Here is a 21,522-nt window from a genome sequence, read left to right on the forward strand (position 1 = left end):
AAATCCTAATGTACACTATTCCTAAAATAATTTGCACACAACTAAATTCAAGCCACAGATTAAAAATTATAACCTACTATAGCAATGACTGAGGATAGGTGTTAACACTCTCTATATATCTACATTTCATAGCAGACTTCTTTACACATAATTGACACATTATAGTTATTTGCTTAAAGCTAATACATAAAACAGAAAATAAATTTAAAGTGTAAAAGCTGGTGGGTCAGGCACCTTTTTAGAAGCACTGAGTTATTAAGTGCCAGCAGTAGCAAAGACCAATGGAATGACAAAGGAGAGAAAGCTCCCACGAATTCTAATGAGGGTAAAAGGTCTAATAGTTCATTCCCATTACTTACTACATTTTGCCTTGTTTTAAAGAGTTCACAAAGTGTAAGACAATAGCGCAAAATCTGTGATTTTTATGCCTTGCTGCTTTCTATTATATGTCTTAACCTTGTGATAGTGATAAAATACATAATAAATAAGTTTTAGGGCCTTTTTCTAGCCAGCAATGTGGTTCCTTGGGAGTTGAATGTTAAACACAGTAAACTGGATTTCTCTTCCCAAAAAGAAATGCAAAAACTGGAGGTTACAAGAAAGCTGGCATGAAAAGTGTTTACAGAGATAAGCATCAAGGTTGCTATAATAAAAGCATCTTGAAAACAACGCATTTAAAAGCATTTCAACAGAATGTATCTAACAAAGATTAAGGAAAGTATCTACAAATATTAAAATTATTTAAAAGTACATCTTCAATCCAATTACAAAGGCTCACTTTTGCTGTGTTCTTGAAATCTCAGGAGATGTACTAGACAAGGCATTTTAGTGTAGTAAAAGGAAGCAATCTTTTTCTAGTTTAAGGGTGAAATTACTATAAAGTTGCAAGAGTAGAGGTGGAAATGGCTGGAATGCAATCCGTCTTCAGAAGTAGAGTGGGAAATGGAAATGACTGGTTCCCCAAATTACCATTTGGGGTAAATATTGCTTTTTTCTACTCTATCTCTGTTTCAGTGTTGGCTTCATTCTATCTGTACAGCTCTCTATGACATTCAAACCACAAGACAAAAAATGGCTGTGTCGTGGTATTCGAGTAGTGAAGAAACTAATAGAGAAACTGAATGCTATTGGTGACAATTCCAAATCCTCATGGGAAAGGATTTTGATTGTCTTATTCCCACATACCTGGCCTGTGTGTGAGGGCACACTGAAATAACATGACTATGAAAAGAGACTAACATGTTTATCTAGACAATAGATCATATATGAAATTGGGATCTATAATTTAAGACAAATACTAATTCTCTTGTCCATTCAACAAATATTTAATGAATATTTACTATGTCTTATCACTGTCTTAGTCATAAATGTTGAATATGCAGATAGTAAACAAGATAAACGAGATATGAGGGAAAATTGTCACAATTCATAGAAATTTGAGTGGTTTCATACAAAATAAAACAAATGACAAAGCAAAACACTACTACATTGCTAGCTAGAGATGAAAATAAGGAAGAAAAATCCTTTAAAACCTAAAGTAATTTCTTAAGTTCCTAAAGACAGAAATGAATCCAGAATGAAATTTAAGATCACTATTGACCCTCTAAATATATCATTTGGGTCACTCTTAGAGGAAGAGAAACTGTAAAACCTTTATAAGAAATTTGGTCAATGAGTCCTAGTTACATAAATATAGATGAGATCTATGTATATAATGGAGAAATATACATTTATTATCCACTCATACAATTTGAAACTTATAGGAAATAATGGTAAAATCACTATATTTTCTTTACATGGACTCCACTTACTATAAAGTGCCAATACTGGACAGATCATATATTGTGGAGAGAAGTTACTATCAGCATAAATAAGCCATAATGTGGTTTTAGGAAGGAATGAAATTTTATATTAAATGGAGAGCTTTGTAGCATATTCAAAAGTATAATTTGAAATACTGTATTATCCAATACGGTAGTATTATGAAGATTTTGGTAAATAGTCTCTGCTTTCAGGGCCCAGTAAGAAAACAGAGAATGGGGCATCCAGAGTATTCTGGGTTTTTTGTTGTTGTTGTTTTGTTTTTTTGGAGTCTCGCTCTGTTGCACAGGCTGGAGTGCAGTGGTATGATCTCAGCTCACTGCAACCTCTGCCTCCTGGGTTCAAGTGATTCTCCTTCGTCAGCCTCCCAAGTACAGGTGCCCACAATCACACCTAACTAATTTTTGTATTTTTAGTCAAGACGGGGTTTCACTATGTTGGCCAGGCTGGTCTCGAACTCCTGACCTCAAGTGATTTGCCCACCTCAGCCTCCCAAAGTGCTGGGATTACAGGCATGAACCGCCACACCTGGTTAAAGAGTATTCTGTTCTTGAACCACTTATTGATCTTAGATCTTACTCTTTTTAATCTCCATTGACTACCTTATCCAATCACAAAATGTTAACTTGTCACTAGAATCTGATATCTCCTACCTCTCCAAAGGAATATTCTACTACACCTGAAACTTTTTCTTCATCAACATTATACTGTAGCTTCCCTGGGATTAGGAGTCACATGTGATTTATTTGCACATATATGCCTAGTGTCTAAAACAGTGCACACTGAGTACACATTTATTAACTCTGATTCAGGGGCTTCCTTCTAAGCCTTATACTACTCCCATTGAAATGCCCTTCTCTTACAATGCACTCACCTCATGAGCTTCTGTTCATTTTCTCATGATTTAATTCAAGCACCCCTTTGACGAAACTTTTCCTGAATCCTTCAGAATAAGCCAATCCCTCAGAATGAGCCAAGTTTTCCTGAATCCTTCAGATAACCCAGCATGCACCCCACCCCTACCATTAACATAAGACCACAACTTCTTTCTGATTCTGGGTTCTTATTTGTGTCTTAGCAATGATTTTATATATATATTATATATATATATATATATATATATATATATATATATATATATATATATATAAAATCTCACACCCACACACCAACACATACATATCACATATAAAACACAATTTATCATATATGTATATATGTATACAAATACAGTATTTGTAATATGCCTATGTATACACACACATATATATATATACAGTACTTATGTATTACATATCTATAATCCTCAACATGATTGTTGAAGTCAAGGACAATAAATGCCATTGTTTACTTGGGATTGCAGACGTGTTTTCCTAAGGATTAGAGAGGTGTAATACATAATATTGCATATGACATGAATCGGTATATGCCATAATAGAAACGATTTTTTTTAAAAAAAAACAAAAGATATGTGAAACAAAAAATAAGTTAGGAAGCAAAAACTAAGTGCTATTAGAGTTGTCATTAAATACATATATTAAAATAAAGATATGCACATGGGTTAATACAAAGTTTAGATGAACTTTTTAGAGATGCTAGTAGTTAGGAACCAAAATTTACTTTTGTGAAAGAAATAGCTTACTTTTTATCCAGGCAGAAATCTTGGCCCTCCTTATCTTACTTTTTGCAAATCTGTTCATTCTAATAACATATCTTACTTTTTAATTCAAATAGTTTCTAACACAGTATCGACCATATATCAAAAATATCTACATGCTACTTTCATATTGCTAAAAGTTAAAAATGGTCTAAAGTCTATTTTTTATTATTCTATGCTTTTATCTTACAAGACCATAAGAATTACTATAAAATACATAAAAAGACATTTTCATGTTATTTAATACAATGACTGTCATTTACAATAGTCACAACTATTTGTATTATCAGTGAAATTTAGTTCCATGTATAGAAAAGTAAAGCAAACATAAGAAGAAAAACACAGATCTTTAGATTGCATTTTAAAATTTTTCTATTATTCCAATCTAATAGACTGTTTAAATTATTTCTTTTTCCTGCTTCAGAATTCAGCTTACTTTGTTAGTTTGTCTATTCTATAATGTCATTGAGTTTCTTGTCATATGTCCTAAGATAGTTTGTATGTGTTCCCTTCTTTAAACAATAGCTCCCTCAAAAAGTAAGTTCTTTTGGGCCGGGCGTGATGGCTCACACCTGTAATATCAGCACTTTGGGAGGCCGAACAGGGCGGATTGTCTGAGCTCATGAGTATGAGACTAGCCTGGGCAACACGGTGAAACTCCGTCTCTACTAAAGTACAAAAAATAAGCTGGGCGTGGCGGCATGAGCTTGTAATCCCAACTACTCAGAAGGCTGAGGCAGGAAAATTGCTTGAACCTGGGAGGCAGAGGTTGCAGTGAGCCGAGATCGTGCCACTGCACTCCAGCCAGGTGACCAAGTGAGACTCCATCTCAAAAAGCAAAAGACAAAAAACAAAAGAGAGAGAGAGAAAAAATGTAGTTTCTTTTAAGGCCCTCTAATTCTATGATTCGGATATCCTTAACTATCTACTTTTGATAAACAAAGACCTCAAAATTAACCATCAAAATTATTAAAAACTTTTGACACATAACTTACAGAAACAGAGTTCTATCAGTCAAGTAGACAGTAAGGAAATACCTTCGGTTCATTTGCTTTACTAGTCCAACTATGAGAGTCGTTTTAAAAATGGATATTGTAAGCCATACAGTGTTATTAATGTTTTGAGGTGGTTCATTTTCTTAGGTTGTTACCAATTTTAGACATATTTAGTACACTCAAAATATTTAAATATCACTCTTTTCACTATTTACGTAAGTATAGAATTATTAAAATTATCTTAGATCTCTAAAAAAATTACTATCCAATAACCGGTTTATTACATCAGTATTCAAAACATTTAACGTAAATTTATATGAAAGTGCTTCTAAGAAGTGTGTAAAAGTTACTGAAAACAAGACCAAATATATTCTAGGGATGCTATTGTTTAAAATGTATATTAGTAATTCTTGTATAAGAATAAATTTTTAATTGTGCAAAGACCACATCCCCATCTCACTTTGTCAAAGTCCCCTTCAAGTTCAGATTTTCCCAAACATATTCCAGTTAAAGCAAAATTAAAGAAACTGGAAGCATTAGCACTAATAGCCAGTTTAACATAGCATAGATGAAAGCAAAATAATAATAATAATAATTTCCAAAAGGACTGATTGAGCAACTTCAAGTATACATATACACATTTGTGTTCATGCGTGTATTGATCTACGTAAGTACTTTCCTATGAGTCTACTTTAAATAACTTGTAGGTTTTCAAAACCACATGCTTTTCTTCCCTTCCCTTCCCTTTTCTTTTCTTTTCTTTTTTATTTTGTTTAATAACAGTGTTAGTCTCCTTATGTGATATAAAATAGTCTAAAAGTCCGAAGTGGCAGAAAAGAGGCAGAAATGGAGATGACTGCCTGAAATTATCAATTGTTATCTGATTTGTCCTCTGACTCTCCTAGTTCACAGCTTGTCAGAAAAAGATTTGCTAGATGTCATGTACTACATGGTGACAGAACCTTTTATCAATCTTAGGGCAACAGCAACTGCTTTAAACTCGGGAGCGTCAGTCATTATGGCTTTCTTACTCTTGTTCTTTTCCTGGGTGTGTTTCGCTATCTCTTATCTTTTGCCTAGAGTCACAGTGCCTGCCAGGCAGAAGAGCACACCTTCCAGGTATCAGCACACAGGTCTACCTGTATGCATCATGACACCACTGTTCACTCACAAAGAAGAGAAAGAAAGCCAAAGCTTTACCCGCAGAAAGGAGAGGTCTCGGTTGTGCTCAATGCTGGTTATCTCCAGGTTGCCCATGACAACCTCACAGTTTTCATAGTACTTGCGCAAGGCTCGGTACTGCTGTTCCAGGTCAGAGAGAGAGCTCAGTTTATTCTCCGTTCCTGCACACACTGCAAAGACAAGAAGATAAAGATGAAATTATATAACCTTTATATGATATGCACAATAATATCTTCCTCAAAACTCTCTATTCCACAAGTCTATCCCAGTTCTCTGAATATAAATATTTTGATTGTCATTAAGAGGCATAGACCCACACACTGATAAATATTTTCACTTTTAAATTCCCAGATTACATGTGCTAATCACAGAGAGCAGGAAGGCATACACTCCACAGAAATACATAGCAAGGAGATAAACTTAATCCCATTTGTTATGACCATATAAAGCAAGTAAATACATTTACTTTTATTTAAACATTGTTCTTTTAGGACATACAATTTACTCTGTTTTCTAATTGAGTAATTCTACAAATGTAAATAAATCAAAATCAAAAGATAGTGAAAGTGACAGTTATATTGAAAACATAGTTATTGTATAAGCTGTTCCAGCTGAGTAAATTTTTTACTAAATAAACTTGCACCTACAAGACCTCAAACATGCTTTATTATTATTTTTTTAACTTTTATTTTAAGTTTAGGGGTACATGTGCAGGCTTGTTTACATAGGTAAACCTGTGGCATGGGGGTTATTCATATAGATTATTTCATCACCTAGCTATTAATCCTAGAACTCATTAGTTATTTTTCCTGATCCTCTCCTTCCTCCCATCTTCTATTCTCCAGCAGGCCCCAGGGTATGTTTTTCTCCTCTATGTGTCCATGTGTTCTCATCATTTAGCTCCCACTTATAAGTGAGAATTTTCAGTATTTGGTTTTCCGTTCCTGCTTTAGTTTGCTAAGGATAATAGCTTCTAGCTCCATTCGTGTCTCTCCAAAGGACATGATTTCATTCTTTTTCATGGTTGCATAGTATTCCGTGGTATATACGTACCAGGTTTCTTTATCCAGTCTACTATAGATGGGCATGTAGGTTGATTCCATGTCTTTTCTATTGGGAATAGTGCTGCAATGAGCATACACGTGCATATGTCTTTATAATAAAATGATTTATATTCCTTTAGGTATATGCCCAGTAATGGGATTGATATGTTGAATGGTCTTTCTGTCTTTAGGTCTAAATTGAAATATTTGTAAACATATACTACAAGCAAGATATGTAAAAAATACAATTTTTATTGTTATCAACTGGAATATCACTGTATATATTCATGAGTTTCTGAGGTATAATGGACTGATAACAAATAATCCGTCTGCCAGGTTCTGTTCCTATGTGAGCACATAAGTTTACACAAATTTTTTTGTTTTATTTTGTTTTCGTTTGTTTTTTAATTTTGTGGCTGGGCATGGTGGTTCACACCTGTAATACCAGCACTTTGGGAGGCTGAGGCAGGTGGATTACCTGAGGTCAGGAGTTCCCAACCTAGGCAACATGGAGAAACCCTGTCTCTATTAAAAACACAAAAATTAGCTGGGCATGGTGGCTCATGACTGTAATCCCAGTTATTTGGGAGGCTGAGGCAGGAGAATCGCTTGAATCTGGGAGGTGGAGGTTGCAGTGAGCCGAGATCATGCCACTGCACTCTAGCCTGGGCAACAGAGTGAGACTCTGTCTCAAAAAAAAAAAAAAAAATTGTGTGTGACTTCCAGAAGCCAGACTTTTTGGTACTATTCTTATGGTTTATATGCCTTCCAGAGCACTATCTTCACCACTCAATGTACTGACTCTAATCTTAAGTAGACTAAAAATATATATTATAAATCTATTAACAATGGTATGTAAAGTTAAAGAAAATGGTTTGGAAATGAATCTTCTTCAGGTAAGTTACATAAGATATGCTGAATTTAAGGCAAGATACAAAGTGGAGACTGCAAACACACTAGGAACACGGCTTAGTAATGTGTTATATATGGTAACATATTACCTTATATATTATAATATATATAAGGTAACATATTACTTATATAATATATATAAGGTTTATATTACCTCATATAATATATATATATATAAGACTCATGTCTTATATACACAGAAGTAAAAAATATGTCATGATGTCTGATGTTGTGAATTCCTGTAGAGGAAGGAAAACATCTAGATGGGTATAGCCTGATAATTAAGACCACCTTAAATCCTGTTTTTGCCTATGAGCACATCAAAAGTAACAAAAATCTTAATCCAAAAATCTTGAAAAATAATATATGTCTGTAACCATAGTGGAAATTCATTATAAAAACAAAGCCCAAACTTTTAAAGTCTGGATTTCTAAAGTTCCCCAAACAGTGTATTCTCTTGAAGTACTCTGTTACCAGCTAAATTGTGTGTCCCTAAAAGATAAGTTGAAGTCCTAATTCCCATTACCTAGAATGTGACCTTATTTGGAAATAGGGTCTTCCTAGATGTAAATCAAATTAAGATGAGGTCATTTGGGTGTTCCCTAATTCAACATAATGATAATAAAGCTTGTTCAACCTGAAGCTATTAGGCCACATGCAGCCCAGGATGGCTTTGAATGTGACCCAACACAAATTCATAAACTTTCTTAAAGCATTATATTTTTTGCTGGGCTAAGTGGCTCATGCCTGTAATCCCAGTATTTTGGGAGGCCAAGGCGGGTGGATCACAAGGTCAGGAGATCGAGGCCATCTTGGCCAACACGGAGAAACTCCGTCTCTACTAAAAATACAAAAAATTAGCCGGGCGTGGTGGCGGGCACCTGTAGTCCCAGCTACTCGGGAGGCTGAGGCAGGAGAATGGTGTGAACCCGGGAGGTGGAGTTTGCAGTGAGCTAAGATCGCGCCACTGCACTCCAGCCTGGGCAACAGAGCGAGACTCCGTCTCATAAATAAATACATATTTTTTAAAAACCCGCATTATATTTTTTTGAATCAGCTATGGTTAGTGTTAGCATATTTACGTGCAACCCAAGACAATTCTTTTTTCAATGTGGACCAGGGAAGCTCAAGGTTGGACAGCCCTGCTATAAGAAGAGGAAAATACCATGTGCACACAAAGACAATCAGGGAAGAAAGCCCTGTGACCAGAAAGGCAAAGGGTAGAGCCATATAAGTATAAGCCAAGGAATGCCAAAGATTGATGGCCACCACCAGAAGTTAGGGAGTGGCAAGGAAGAATTCTACCTGGAGTTTCAAGGGGAGAATGAGCCTGCTGTCACCTTGGTTTTGAATTTCTAACCTCCGGAACAGTGAGAGAATAAATCGCTATTGTTTTAAGCCACCTACTCTGTGGTATGTTGTTAGAGTAGCACTAAAACAATCTTTAGACTATTTGTCTCTAAATCCCACATTAAATAAATGTTAAAAAATCACTTCCTCTCTCTCCAGGGTCCTATCAGCTTATAACCTCCATGCTACTCTTCCATTGCTCCCTCCAAGCCCCTTATACATCATGCTGGAATTCATTTATTGCCTTTGATAATGCAGATTTTGTAGAGTGATACGGATGGATGCTATGGTAAAGACCTCTAAAATCTTTAATATCCATTTTCCTCTTCCTTCATTGTAATAGACTGCACGATTTTTAGCTGGACACGTGGTCACCCAAAATAAAGATTATATTTCTCTCCTTCCCTTAGAGGTAAGTTTGGCCAATGGACTAAGTTCTGACATGTTGCATGACACTTTTCCAGAACTTGATTTCAAACATGGTTGAAGCCTGACTTTGCCTGGTTGCTTCATAATTTCTTCCAGCTTGATGCCAGAAATGCAGATGTCATGGCTAAAACATGAGCCATCATCTTAGACCATAAGAATGAGTGATACATCTTAGAGATGGCTGAGAACTGAGCTAAAAGGAAGTAGGATTTTCAAGCAATAGATATTTTACATTGTTATATTATCAATATCATCAAGATGATGATGAATATTGGCCCCGCCTGCTAAAATGTTACATACAGAAAGGATTAAATTCTAGTTGTGTTATATGCTTTTGACTTTGAGTAATTTTAACTATTGTGCTTGGTTTGACTGAATTTGCTAACTATATAATGAAATTACAAAATCATTCCTAATCATAACAACATTTTATTGCCTCTGTGGAATGTTCTCTTATTATTAAAACAAGCACCCAAGAAATGATATTCAACATAAGCAGGAGAATAAGAAAAATTGATTGATGTGCATATTTCTTATAAACCAAGATCAAAGTCCAAGATATTTTTCATTATATATTAAAGGTCCTTTTGGAAAAACGTTAATCCATGATCTTTATTTTATTGCTCCCAGTAAATTTATACAAAATCTTTATAAACTTATGACTGCTGAGAAATGGTATTATTATATGAGTTTATGAAATATACATTTTAATTATTTCAAATTCCAATGAGGACGAACATATTTTAATACAACTAATTATGGGGGTAATATAAGCATCCATTAATAAATTTGCCGCACCATTTCTAAAGTATATCCAATAACACATTGCAACCTATGTATAATTTATGTTGTATAGTTTCTCTCAATTGGAAATAATACTCATACTTTAATATTAATATAAAAAATCAATATGTAATAATCTAAATGAAAATGTTTTCAAAATATTTGGTGTATTCTGACGTTTTCTATAGAAGCATAAACAACCTTTGAGAGGTGCATCTATTACTATAACTGCAATACCTAGGTAGTTTTACACAATTCCCATTCTACATATATAAAAAGGTATACAATATTAGACTCAATATAATATTATACAATATTACTTGAATCTGGATAGTTATAAATTCATGGTAAGTTCTCACTGTTGATATTCATTTAAATATTTGTATAGTATAAATACTTAGGATTTTGTTTAAATTTCTTATAATGAACATATGCTACCCTACATTGAAATAATTCATTTAATTGATACCAGAACAATTATAACTCGTATTCAGAAAATGGCCCTCAACTATTGCTATTGCTCAATAAATGATCAGGTAAGTTTTGTATATACCTTCTTAAAATGGAAAATTTGAATAAATATGTTTAGAAATATTTTTTGACAAAAAAAGATGCTCCAAAAAACAGAAAATTAATCACAATACTCTATTTGCCAAACATTCTAGTCTTTGCAGTTTTTTTACTACATGCTGTTCAATTTAGTAGATATTTTTGTCTCAGTGAGGCTTTCATTTATGTTTGATTCAAAGTATCTAGAATCCACAGTATATTCATCATAAATTTTATCTTGAAAGACACACTCGATTTTTAAAGAACTGGTTCAGATAGGTTCATAGAAATCATTTGTAGTTGTCTTTGTGGAGCCTCCACTGAGTAACTCACAACTTTCATTTGTCAATTGATTTTACAATCAAGCAATGTATGCAAGACAATGCTTAAACCATCAGGTTTCATCGATTTCACAAAGCTGTTTATCAAAACACAATTGAAAAATTGTCTTCAGCAGTCAAAACAAGTTTAACAAAATTCAGCCCCCTTTGTCAATACTATTATAAAGTCCTTAAACCGTAAGCCTACAAGAGTTCAAGCATCAAAAATCCAAAATGTATATGTGCTCCCTAAAATTTTCATTCCAAATGTAACTCCAGGAGTAAAGCTATATGTGAGGTCCCAATAAAATCCTCAATTATTCTATTTAGTATTGATTCTGTTACAAATGTAGCTATACCTACAAACACAGGCTTTTTATTTTTTCTTAAGATTTATATCCAACAGTGTGTGAACCATATAATCCTCATTTGGTAAAAAATTAAAAAGGTGGTAGCAACATAAAAAGGTTGGTTGACAGTGTATTAATTTAATTCATTGGGAAAATATATTAAAAATAAAATAAGGAAAACTTAACAATATCTATATTAAAACTGAAAATTAATTATTGCATCCAAGCTTGTTCTGGCTATGAAACCAGCACTCTATTTGCTTACAAAGAAAAGATGATGGGAATTAAAAAAAAAAAGAGAGAGAGAGAGAATTACCTAACTTGCAAATGTCTATTGCAAAATATCAGTTTATCAATTAAGAAATTAAGAAATGAATAATTATTTATTTGGCATCTACTCTTCTCCCAATATCATGAAAAAATAATTACTGATAAAAACTTCCAAGTTGTTTTGTAAGGGCTTCTGTAGTTTCACAAGGCACATAGCAAGGAAAGCAGTGAGCAGTATATTTAAGTAATGTATATATTGTGTGTGCATAATTCAGAGGCTTCCTACATAAAATATGGTAACTTGATAAAAAATTCTTTTCCTGACTTAACACCAATAAGTACTTTCCTTTTCAGAAATGTTAATAAATGCACTTTGGATTAATGTATATTGTTGGGCATTAAAAAACCTAGCATTGTAGTAAACGTCAAAATAAAAAATATTAAAGACCACATAAGAAGCAGCATCTATATTCAGTGACTATTAACGAATGCTGTTATAGTTATGCAGAGATGGCAAGTTTTGTTATGTCTATGTTCAAAATACATCCCCAAGTGGGTCCAAACTTGTCACTTCCACTGCTATAGTCATTTAATCCAAAACACTGCTATCTCTTCCCTGGACTTACACAGCAGCCTCCTAACTAATGTCCAGGATTTCCTATTTGCCCCCATTAATTCATTATCAACCTAGAGAACAGAATAATATTTTTTAAAATATAAATCATTCATGTCACTAAAAACACCCTTTGGCTTCTCATTAAACTTACTGTAAAATCCAAATTCTTTATCATAGCTTGTAAGAATCTGTATTCGTTTTTTCTCAAATGTCATTCTCTCAGAAAAGCCTTCTCTGACCACCCTATTTAAATAGGTATCAGGTTTCCAAACATTGTACTCTACCAGGAAACACAACAGTTATTCCATTGAATTGGAAGTGACTGCCATGCAGCCACTTTGGGCTCCTCATTCCTCTGAATCAACAGGCAAAGAAGGGAATTGCTAAGCTGGCTGGGATAATTGTTCCTGACTACTAAGGATAGTAGCAGATTCTACCAATATTACTACTCCACAGTGGTGGTAATAAGGAAGAGTATGTCTCTAATACAGGACATTCCTCTAGGCGTCTCTTAGTATTACCATGTGCAGTGATGAAATTCAATGGAAAACTACAACTACCCAATCAAAGCAGGACTAGTATGGTCCAAGGTATTTTGGAATTAATGTTTGGGTCACCTCAACAGGTAAAGCACCATAAACAACTGAGGTGCTGCTGGAGGCAAAGGGAGTATGAAACGGGTAGTAGAGAAAAGTAGTTATAAATACCAGCTATGATCATGTGACCACTGACAGAAATGAGTACGTAATTGCCATAACTATTTATTCCTTATTGTGTTATGAATACATTTTGTGTGTGGGTGTGTCTATTTCTTTTCCTCTCTTATTTCCTTATCATGAAACATAAGATGTATTATTTTATGTCATAATATTTAAATATTGTTAATTTTACGCCATGGTATTTAAGTTACCGGATATCAAGGAGAAAAGCAAACATCAAAAAAGACTTCATCTTCTCTTCTGGGGACAAAGTTAGTGCATTTTGGGTTGTAGGCATAATAGTTGTATCATGTTAGATGAAATCATTACCTTTTATTGTCTTTATTTGGAGACTAAGTACAGATGAAGGAGATGCATATGGGTGCTGTGCTGACAAGGGATGGGCTTGTGATGGTTAATTTTATCTGTCACTTGATTGGGCCACAGGATGCCCAGAATGCTGGCTAAACATTATTTCTGAGTGTATCCATAAGGGCGTTTTCAGAAAAGACTAGCATTGAATTGGTGTTCTGAGTAGAGCACATGACCCTCCCCAGTGTGGGTGAGTATTATCCAAGCTGTTGCAGGCATGGATAGAATAAAAAGGCAGAGGAAAATGGAATTTTCTCTCTGCCTGACTGCTTGAACTGAGACATAGATCTCCAGTCCTTGGCACTTTTGGTTCTTAAGCCTTCATATCGAAACTGGAATCTATACCATTGGCACTCTAACTCTCAGGCCTTTAAACTATACCACTAGGTTTTTGGGGTCTCTAGCTTGCAGATGGCAGATTGTGAGACTTCTCAGCCTCCATAATTGTGTGAGCCAAGACTATATAGTACATTTTAAATAAATCTGTGTGTGTGCTATGTATAGCATATATATGTGTGTATATATTCTCGTGTATATATGCTATCTGTGCATTCCATGGCCCAGACAAATTGACATAGAAAATTAACTATCATAAACCCATCCCTTGTTAACTTGGCACACATACACAACTTCTTAATCTCTACTTAATCTCCAAATAAAGAAAATAACCGGTCATACTTCCACCAAACATGATATAACTATTGTGCTTACAACCCAAAATGCACTATCTCTTTCCTTGGGGGAGAAGGTAAAGTCCTTTCTTCATGTTTGCTCTTTTTGATATCCAGTAACTTAAATATTTTTGGTTCTGTTTCTCTGGGGAACCCTGAGAAACGCATTCATGTTTATCCTTTCTCCATACAGAGGCCAGAATGGTTTTTTCAAAAATGTGAATTGTTCACGTCACTGCCCTACTGAGAACACCCCTTGGCTTCTAATTGCAGTGACTATAAAATCCAAAGTTCTTATAGCCTGTAAGAACTTGTATTTAATAATTTGCTCAAATGTCACCTTTTCAAAACAGCCTTTTCTGACCACCTTATCTAAAATAGACATCAGGTTCCCATACATTGTGTTCTGCTTTCTTTTCATTTTGGTGGGTTTTTTTTGGTTTGTTTTTGTTTAGTTTTGCTATGTGAATTTACACTGTATATCTGCATGTTTAACTTTTTATTATATGTCTCCACATTAGAATGCAAGCCTCATAAGAGATAGGCCCTTTGTCTGCTCAGCACCTTGGAAAGCAGGCATATAGCAGATGCTCAGTAAACAACAGTAAACAGGCATAGATGTTCAGTAAACATTTGTTAAATAAATATATGGACTTCAGAGACACTGAGAACTAGAATAATAAAAAAAAAAAAGGTAAAGAATATATATAAAGGAAGGCCAGGTGTGGTGGCTCGCGCCTGAAATCCCAACACTTTTGGAGGCTGAGGCCAGAGGATTGCTTGAGGTCAGGATACCAGCCGAGGCAACAAGGTGACACCCTTTCCCTACAAAAAACTTCTAACAAATTAAGAAAATAAAAGAGAACTAGAATGGAGCCAGAATCAAACACGGGTTCCTCCACCTTTAAAAACTGAATGAACTTGAGCAAATCACTTCATCACTTTGAGTCTTGGTTTCACTATCTACAAAGTAAGGTTTTGTGCTGAGTGTTATTCGTAAATCCAGCTTAATTGTTATGAACGCATTTCTAGGATAAGTTTTTTCAATTGATGGGTAGTACTCATTCCTGTCTTTTATCTAACCCTCATGGAAATGCTTCCCTTAACTCAGTATACATTTCATCATGTTTTGTATTCTAGAATTCTACTTTTACTTCAAAACTAGGGATTTATTTCAGACTTGGATATTGCAATTTATCATACACTTTTTCACAGTTTTGAGACTGTTTTTAAATTTTATTAGGGTAAATTATTGATAAATTGCAATTATTAAACCATCCTTATATTCTTGAATGAATCATATACAATGACCATGCATTACTCTGTTAGTATACTCCTAGATTTTATTGCTTTTATTCATTTCTACTGGTATCTTTTAATATAAAAAATATGTAACAATGTTTTAAAATATCTTTATCAGATGTGATTAGGGCCAAACGACTTTAAAAATGGAAACAAATTTATATTTCAGAAATTTCGTATTCTACATAATTACATGTATTAAAGAAAAAAGCTATTAATTTTTCATTACATAAAACTAGAAATAAAATATTTTTCAGTGTAAAAATTGGTATCCCGGCCGGGCGCGGTGGCTCAAGCCTGTAATCCCAGCACTTTGGGAGGCCGAGACGGGCGGATCACGAGGTCAGGAGATCGAGACCATCCTGGCGAACACGGTGAAACCCCCGTCTCTACTAAAAAAATACAAAAAACTAGCCGGGCGAGGTGGCGGGCGCCTGTAGTCCCAGCTACACAGGAGGCTGAGGCAGGAGAATGGCGTAAACCCGGGAGGCGGAGCTTGCAGTGAGCTGAGATCCGGCCACTGCGCTCCAGCCCCGGCGACAGAGCGAGACTCCGTCTCAAAAAAAAAAAAAAAAAATTGGTATCCCTTTAAAAAAAAATCCTATTATGTATTATCTGAATCTTTACCTTCCACCACCGTTTTATTGACTCCCAAAGTGATAAAACATAAGAGACTGCTGCAATTAACTAAACACTTTTTTTCTTTCTTTTTTTTTTTTTTTTTTTTTTTTTTTTGAGACGGAATCTTGCTCTGTCGCCCAGGCTGGAGCGCAGTGGCGTGATCTAGGCTCACTGCAAGCCTCGCCTCCCGGGTTCACACCATTCTCCGGCCTCAGCCTCCCAAGTAGCTGGGACTACAGGCGTCTTCCACCACGCCTGGCTAATTTGTTTTGTACTTTTAGTAGAGACGGGGCTTCACCGTGTTAGCCAGGATGGTCTCGATGTCCTGACCTCGTGATCCGCCCGCCTGGGCCTTCCAAGGTGCTAGGATTACAGGCGTGAGCCACCGTGCCCGACCTACTAAACACTTTCTAAACAATCCGTGAACCAAATGAAAAGAACCTTTGGCATTGTAGACGTTTACTAATAGATTTGCACCTGTGGAAGACGAAGGTAAATCAATATATTATGTATACACCTATCTGCTCCTCTATCTAAAATTGAATTGATCTGTACTTTACATCTTTTGTTGACTTACAATAGTCTTTAAGTGTAGCTACTATATAGTGTGAGGGAAAATAACCTCATAACTGAAAACTAAAAAACCTGATATATATCAAAATTATAAATGATTGTCTTCTATGAATAACATGATTTTTGAGTAGTCTGCCTTGATCTAGTCTTCCCAATATAAACATTTATCTTTGTAAATTTTTATACTTTGTATTTCAAAGATGAGCTTGGTAAAATTTAAACATGGCAAATGATTTTTAATGCATCATATCAAATATCAACTAACGTAACTGCAGATATATATATTCTTATTCTTTATTGTTTTCCTGTCTTCAAATATTTTTTCTTAATTTTTATTTCACAACATTTCTATGTTGAAAATAGAAAAAATAGAAAGGCTTTATGGATTTAGAAATTACATTTCTGTTATCTATACATACTTGGATGAAATAATAAGATCACAGAAATACAATTGTCAGAAATGTAATATTCCCTTTACCACATTTTGCCACTATTCTCTGCCTGCCCTCTTTATCCCTCCCTCATACGAAGTCCTTCTTATTTACTTTGTAGTATTTCATTTTCTGTGAAAATGTTAGGTCCTTAACTTTAATGTAGGTACTGGACTTGACAAGCAATTAAAACAAACAATTTCCACTCATCAAGGCTTGCCAAATTAGTCATCTGCCATCTGCCCCATCATCTGGCTCTCCTTGAGGTCTTGCTGTGAATCTGGATGCACTTTCTCAGATTAAGAGGGACAGTGCAAACCTCCAAGCTGGTAAAATGCCAGTGGGAGCTAAGTATGTAAACATTAGCAAACATCTTTCTTCCCTAGATTATCATGCCTTCAACCATCCCCTCGTGTCTAATAAAAACCAGCCTGATTGTGATGCCTTATCACTGTGAGACCTTTGCCATTCACTGTAATTAAAGTGGCAGTGTGTGGGATATTTTTCCTGTTAGAAAAATTTACAAGAAGGAATTAAACTAGATGTTCCTAATATGATGCTATGCTCACATATCGAGGTTTATTTCTTAAGCATTGATAAAGATGTACACAATAAGAAATGGACTGTGGCCTTTCTCTTGCATTGGTTTCAGAGTGAGACTTCCCTTTCCATTCCTTTCATCAGCTAATGTTTACTTGACTAATCATATGCAATAGGCACTTTCTAGGGTAGATATTCAATCAACTTACACTAGTAATGGGCAAAATTGAGAAATACCAAGAGTGAAACATTGTACTATTGTCACCCCATTCTTGTTTTTAAGGTCTGTCTTCCTTCAAAGCATTCTCCAACCCAGGGCTACTCTTGGGCAATAGGTACCTTTGTGCAAATGCACTAGGGTGGCACTCTTTTAAGTGGAACAAACTCCATGAAAGGCACATGACCTGGACATCACAATATGCACTGCATTTTATCCCCATCTGTTCCCTAGTACATGAGTATGTGTGCAGTGATGAGCTTGCATAATTGTAAACAGAGGCTCTGGTTCACTCTACTGTTTCGAGTTATCCGTCCAAACTTGCTCATACAGGGTAAAGTTGTGTCCAAATTAATGACCCTTTTAAAATTAAAAGAAAAGTCTGTGAATGTTAGACTTGGGGTGAGAAGGAGGAGTGTGGCAAACAACATTTTTGACTGACAGTCTTTACTGTTATCTTCAGATGATTTACATATAAAGCCTAATCCAAGATCACCTTCTAACAAAGTTTTCTGGGATGTTTTAAAACCCAATTCATAGTCACATTATTCTCTTGGATAAAAAAGAAAAAGCACCCACCTGATACTAATATAGACTAGATTATAAAATATATTATTATAATTTATTTTAAATTGTTTTTTTGTACCCAAACTCTATTATTCTAGAAACTAGATTCTATAATCTCCAGTGAGTTGATCTCTCTAAAACATTTAGATGAGTAGTGAGTTGTTATTTTTACAACATAATCATACTTGCAAGTACAGTCACAATCAACTTTCCTTTTTTTAACTTTTATTTTAAGTTCCAGGGCACATATGCAGGTTTTTTACATAGGTAAACTTGTGTCACGGGGGTTTGTTGTACAGATTATTTCATCATCCAGGTTTTAAGCTTAGTACACATTAGTTATTTTTTCTGATCCTCTCTTTCCTCCCACTCTCACCCACCGATAGGCCCCAGTGTGCACTGTTCCCCTCTGTGTGTCCATGTGTTCTCATCATTTTGCTGCCACTTATACGTGAGAACATGCAGTACTTGGTTTTCTGTTCCTGTGTTAGTATGCTAGGGATAACGGTCTCCAGCTCCATCCACGTCTCTGCCAAGGACATGATCTTGTTCTTTTTTGTAGCTGCATAGCATTCCATTGTGTACATGTATTTTTTCTTTATGCAGTCTATTATTAATGGGCATTTAGGTTGATTCCATGTATTTGCTATTGTGAACAGCACTGCAGTGAACATACACGAGCATGTGTCTTTATACCAGAATGACTTATATTCCTCTGGGCATATACCCAGTAATGCGATTGCTGGATCAAATGGTATTTCTGTTTTAGGTCTTTGAGGAATCAACACACTGTCTTACAAAATGTTTAAACAAATTTATATTCCCACCAACAGTGTATAAGCACTCCTCTTGCTGAGCACCGAAAGAAAGTATCAACAGAGTAAACAATACACTTTCAAGTACTAACTGTAATTTGATGCTTGATAAGGAGACAACTACCACTAGAGAAATGTCTGTCATTCGTTTATTTGTTCTGTCATACATTTATTCAACAAATGGTTACTGGAAAACAATACATGGGGCTCTGGGTTATCTGTAAAAGGAATATCACAGATTTATAACATTTTACATTCTAAGATAAATCCTCTGTAGAATTTTTAGAAATAATAATAGTATACAAATTTAGTTAAGCTGCTAATAAATATAAATAATTTTTTCTGACTGATTCACTGCTACTGAACAAGACCTACAATGAAAGTCAAAATTCATTTTACCTACAATAAAATATAAAACAGAGCCCTTCTCGCCTACCACACATACAAAATATACATAGTTTTGTATAACAGTCAGACATCACTTGTGAGAGGAAATTTCCCGGGCATAACAGTAGTCAATTGTGTTACCAATCTACTCAGCAGCATCTACAATGGAAGAAATATCATACCTTATGCTATGGTGTGAATGTTTGCCCCCTCCAAAATAGGTTAAAACTTAATCCCCAATAGAGCAGTATCAAGAGGTGCAGCTTTTAAGAAGGATTGAGTTATGAGGGCTCTGCCCTCATGAATGGATAAACCCATTCACGATTAATGTATTTTTGAATTAATGGATTAATAGGTTATCATGAGAGTGGGTCTGTTAAAAAGCCAGTTTGGTACATCTAGTTCTAGATCCTTGAGGAATCGCCATACTGTTTTCCATAATGGTTGAACTAGTTTACAATCCCACCAACAGTGTAAAAGTGTTCCTATTTCTCCACATCCTCTCCATATGACCCAGCCATCCCATTACTGGGTATATACCCAAAGGATTATAAATCATGCTGCTATAAAGACACATGCACACGTATGTTTATTGCAGAACTATTCACAATAGCAAAGACTTGGAATCAACCCAAATGTCCATCAGTGACAGACTGGATTAAGAAAATGTGGCACATATACACCATGGAATACTATGCAGCTATAAAAAAGGATGAGTTTGTGTCCTTTGTAGGGACATGGATGCAGATGGAAACCATCATTCTTAGCAAACTATCACAAGAACAGAAAACCAAACACCGCATGTTCTCACTCATAGGTGGGAACTGAACAATGAGATCACTTGGACTTGGGAACGGGAACAACACACACCAGGGCCTATCATGGGGAAGGGGGAGGGGGGAGGGATTGCATTGGGAGTTATACCTGATGTAAATGACGAGTTGATGGGTGCTGACGAGTTGATGGGTGCAGCACAGCAACATGGCACAAGTATACATATGTAACAAACCTGCACGTTATGCACATGTACCCTAGAACTTAAAGTATAATAATAATAAAAAATAAATTAAAAAAATAAAAATAAATAAAGTCAACCACACTTATACTCAAAAAAAAAAAAAAAAAAAAGCCAGTTTGGCATTCTGGAGCCTTCTTGCCATGTGATACCCTCTGCTGCCTCACGACCCTTCAGACAGTCTCCACCAAGAAGAAGACCCTCCCCAGATGCAGCTCCTCAATCTTGAACTTTCTAGCCTCCAGAATTATAAGAAGCACAATTCTTTTCTTTATAAATTACCCAGTCTCAGGCATTCAGTTACAGCAACAGAAAAAGGACTAGGATACTTTACAAATGCTTTATTCAGTTAGCCAGGTTAGTGTATGTTTTTCAGTATTTCTTTTCCTAGGTCCTCATTCACTTGTACAAAAGGATAAGGAAAAGTTGCTCTGACACAGACCGGATACGTACATTATTGAAAACTATTCCATTTCAGGCTGATTTTCAATTAAGTCCCCATTCTAAATTACTTAATAACTATATGATTGAACATATCGTGGGTATTGTTTTTAGTCTTTTTTCATTTTAGTTAATTCAGAAATTTGATATTATAGTTAAGAGCTAATATTACTACCAAATTCACTACTCACTTCACGCTCCTATAGGTAAGTAAATGGGACTTCAGACGTCACATGGACAGTCACTTAATTTGGAATGTTTTCCCAGAAAGTTTAAGGAATCTTTGGATTTAAAAATCTGATATCCTATCCGTAGGCTTTATTATAATAGAATAGCATGTTATAATACAAAATCTATGATAAGAGATTGAAAGTAAAAGTCCAACCTTTTAATGGAATTCACATTATTCACTATGACACCTAAAGAAGAGCCAAGGTGACATTTAGCAATTTTTTAAGTATTAGAGATGAACTCAGAAAAGTCTTCGACATTTAAGAGCAATATGTAAATCTAACACACACACACACGCGTGCATGCACATACACATACATAGGGATATGATATTTGCTAGTATACAATATTTGCATTTTTATGT

The 21,522-nt window shown here is 35.1% G+C and overlaps 1 protein-coding gene across 1 annotated transcript in view; it reads right to left on the reverse strand.

The window, feature by feature from the left end:
- The window catches only part of ERBB4 (erb-b2 receptor tyrosine kinase 4), a 1,186,765-nt gene that overhangs the window by 742,793 nt on the left and 422,450 nt on the right, over positions 1-21,522 (reverse strand). Inside the window, exon 2 of the mRNA XM_015110887.3 lies at positions 5,674-5,825. Within this exon, the coding sequence (XP_014966373.3) occupies positions 5,674-5,825 (152 nt within the window). The remainder of the gene's footprint in view (positions 1-5,673; positions 5,826-21,522) is intronic.

Source organism: Macaca mulatta, chromosome 12 (genome assembly GCF_049350105.2).
Source record: "Macaca mulatta isolate MMU2019108-1 chromosome 12, T2T-MMU8v2.0, whole genome shotgun sequence".
In the NCBI taxonomy this organism is placed as follows: domain Eukaryota; kingdom Metazoa; phylum Chordata; class Mammalia; order Primates; family Cercopithecidae; genus Macaca; species Macaca mulatta.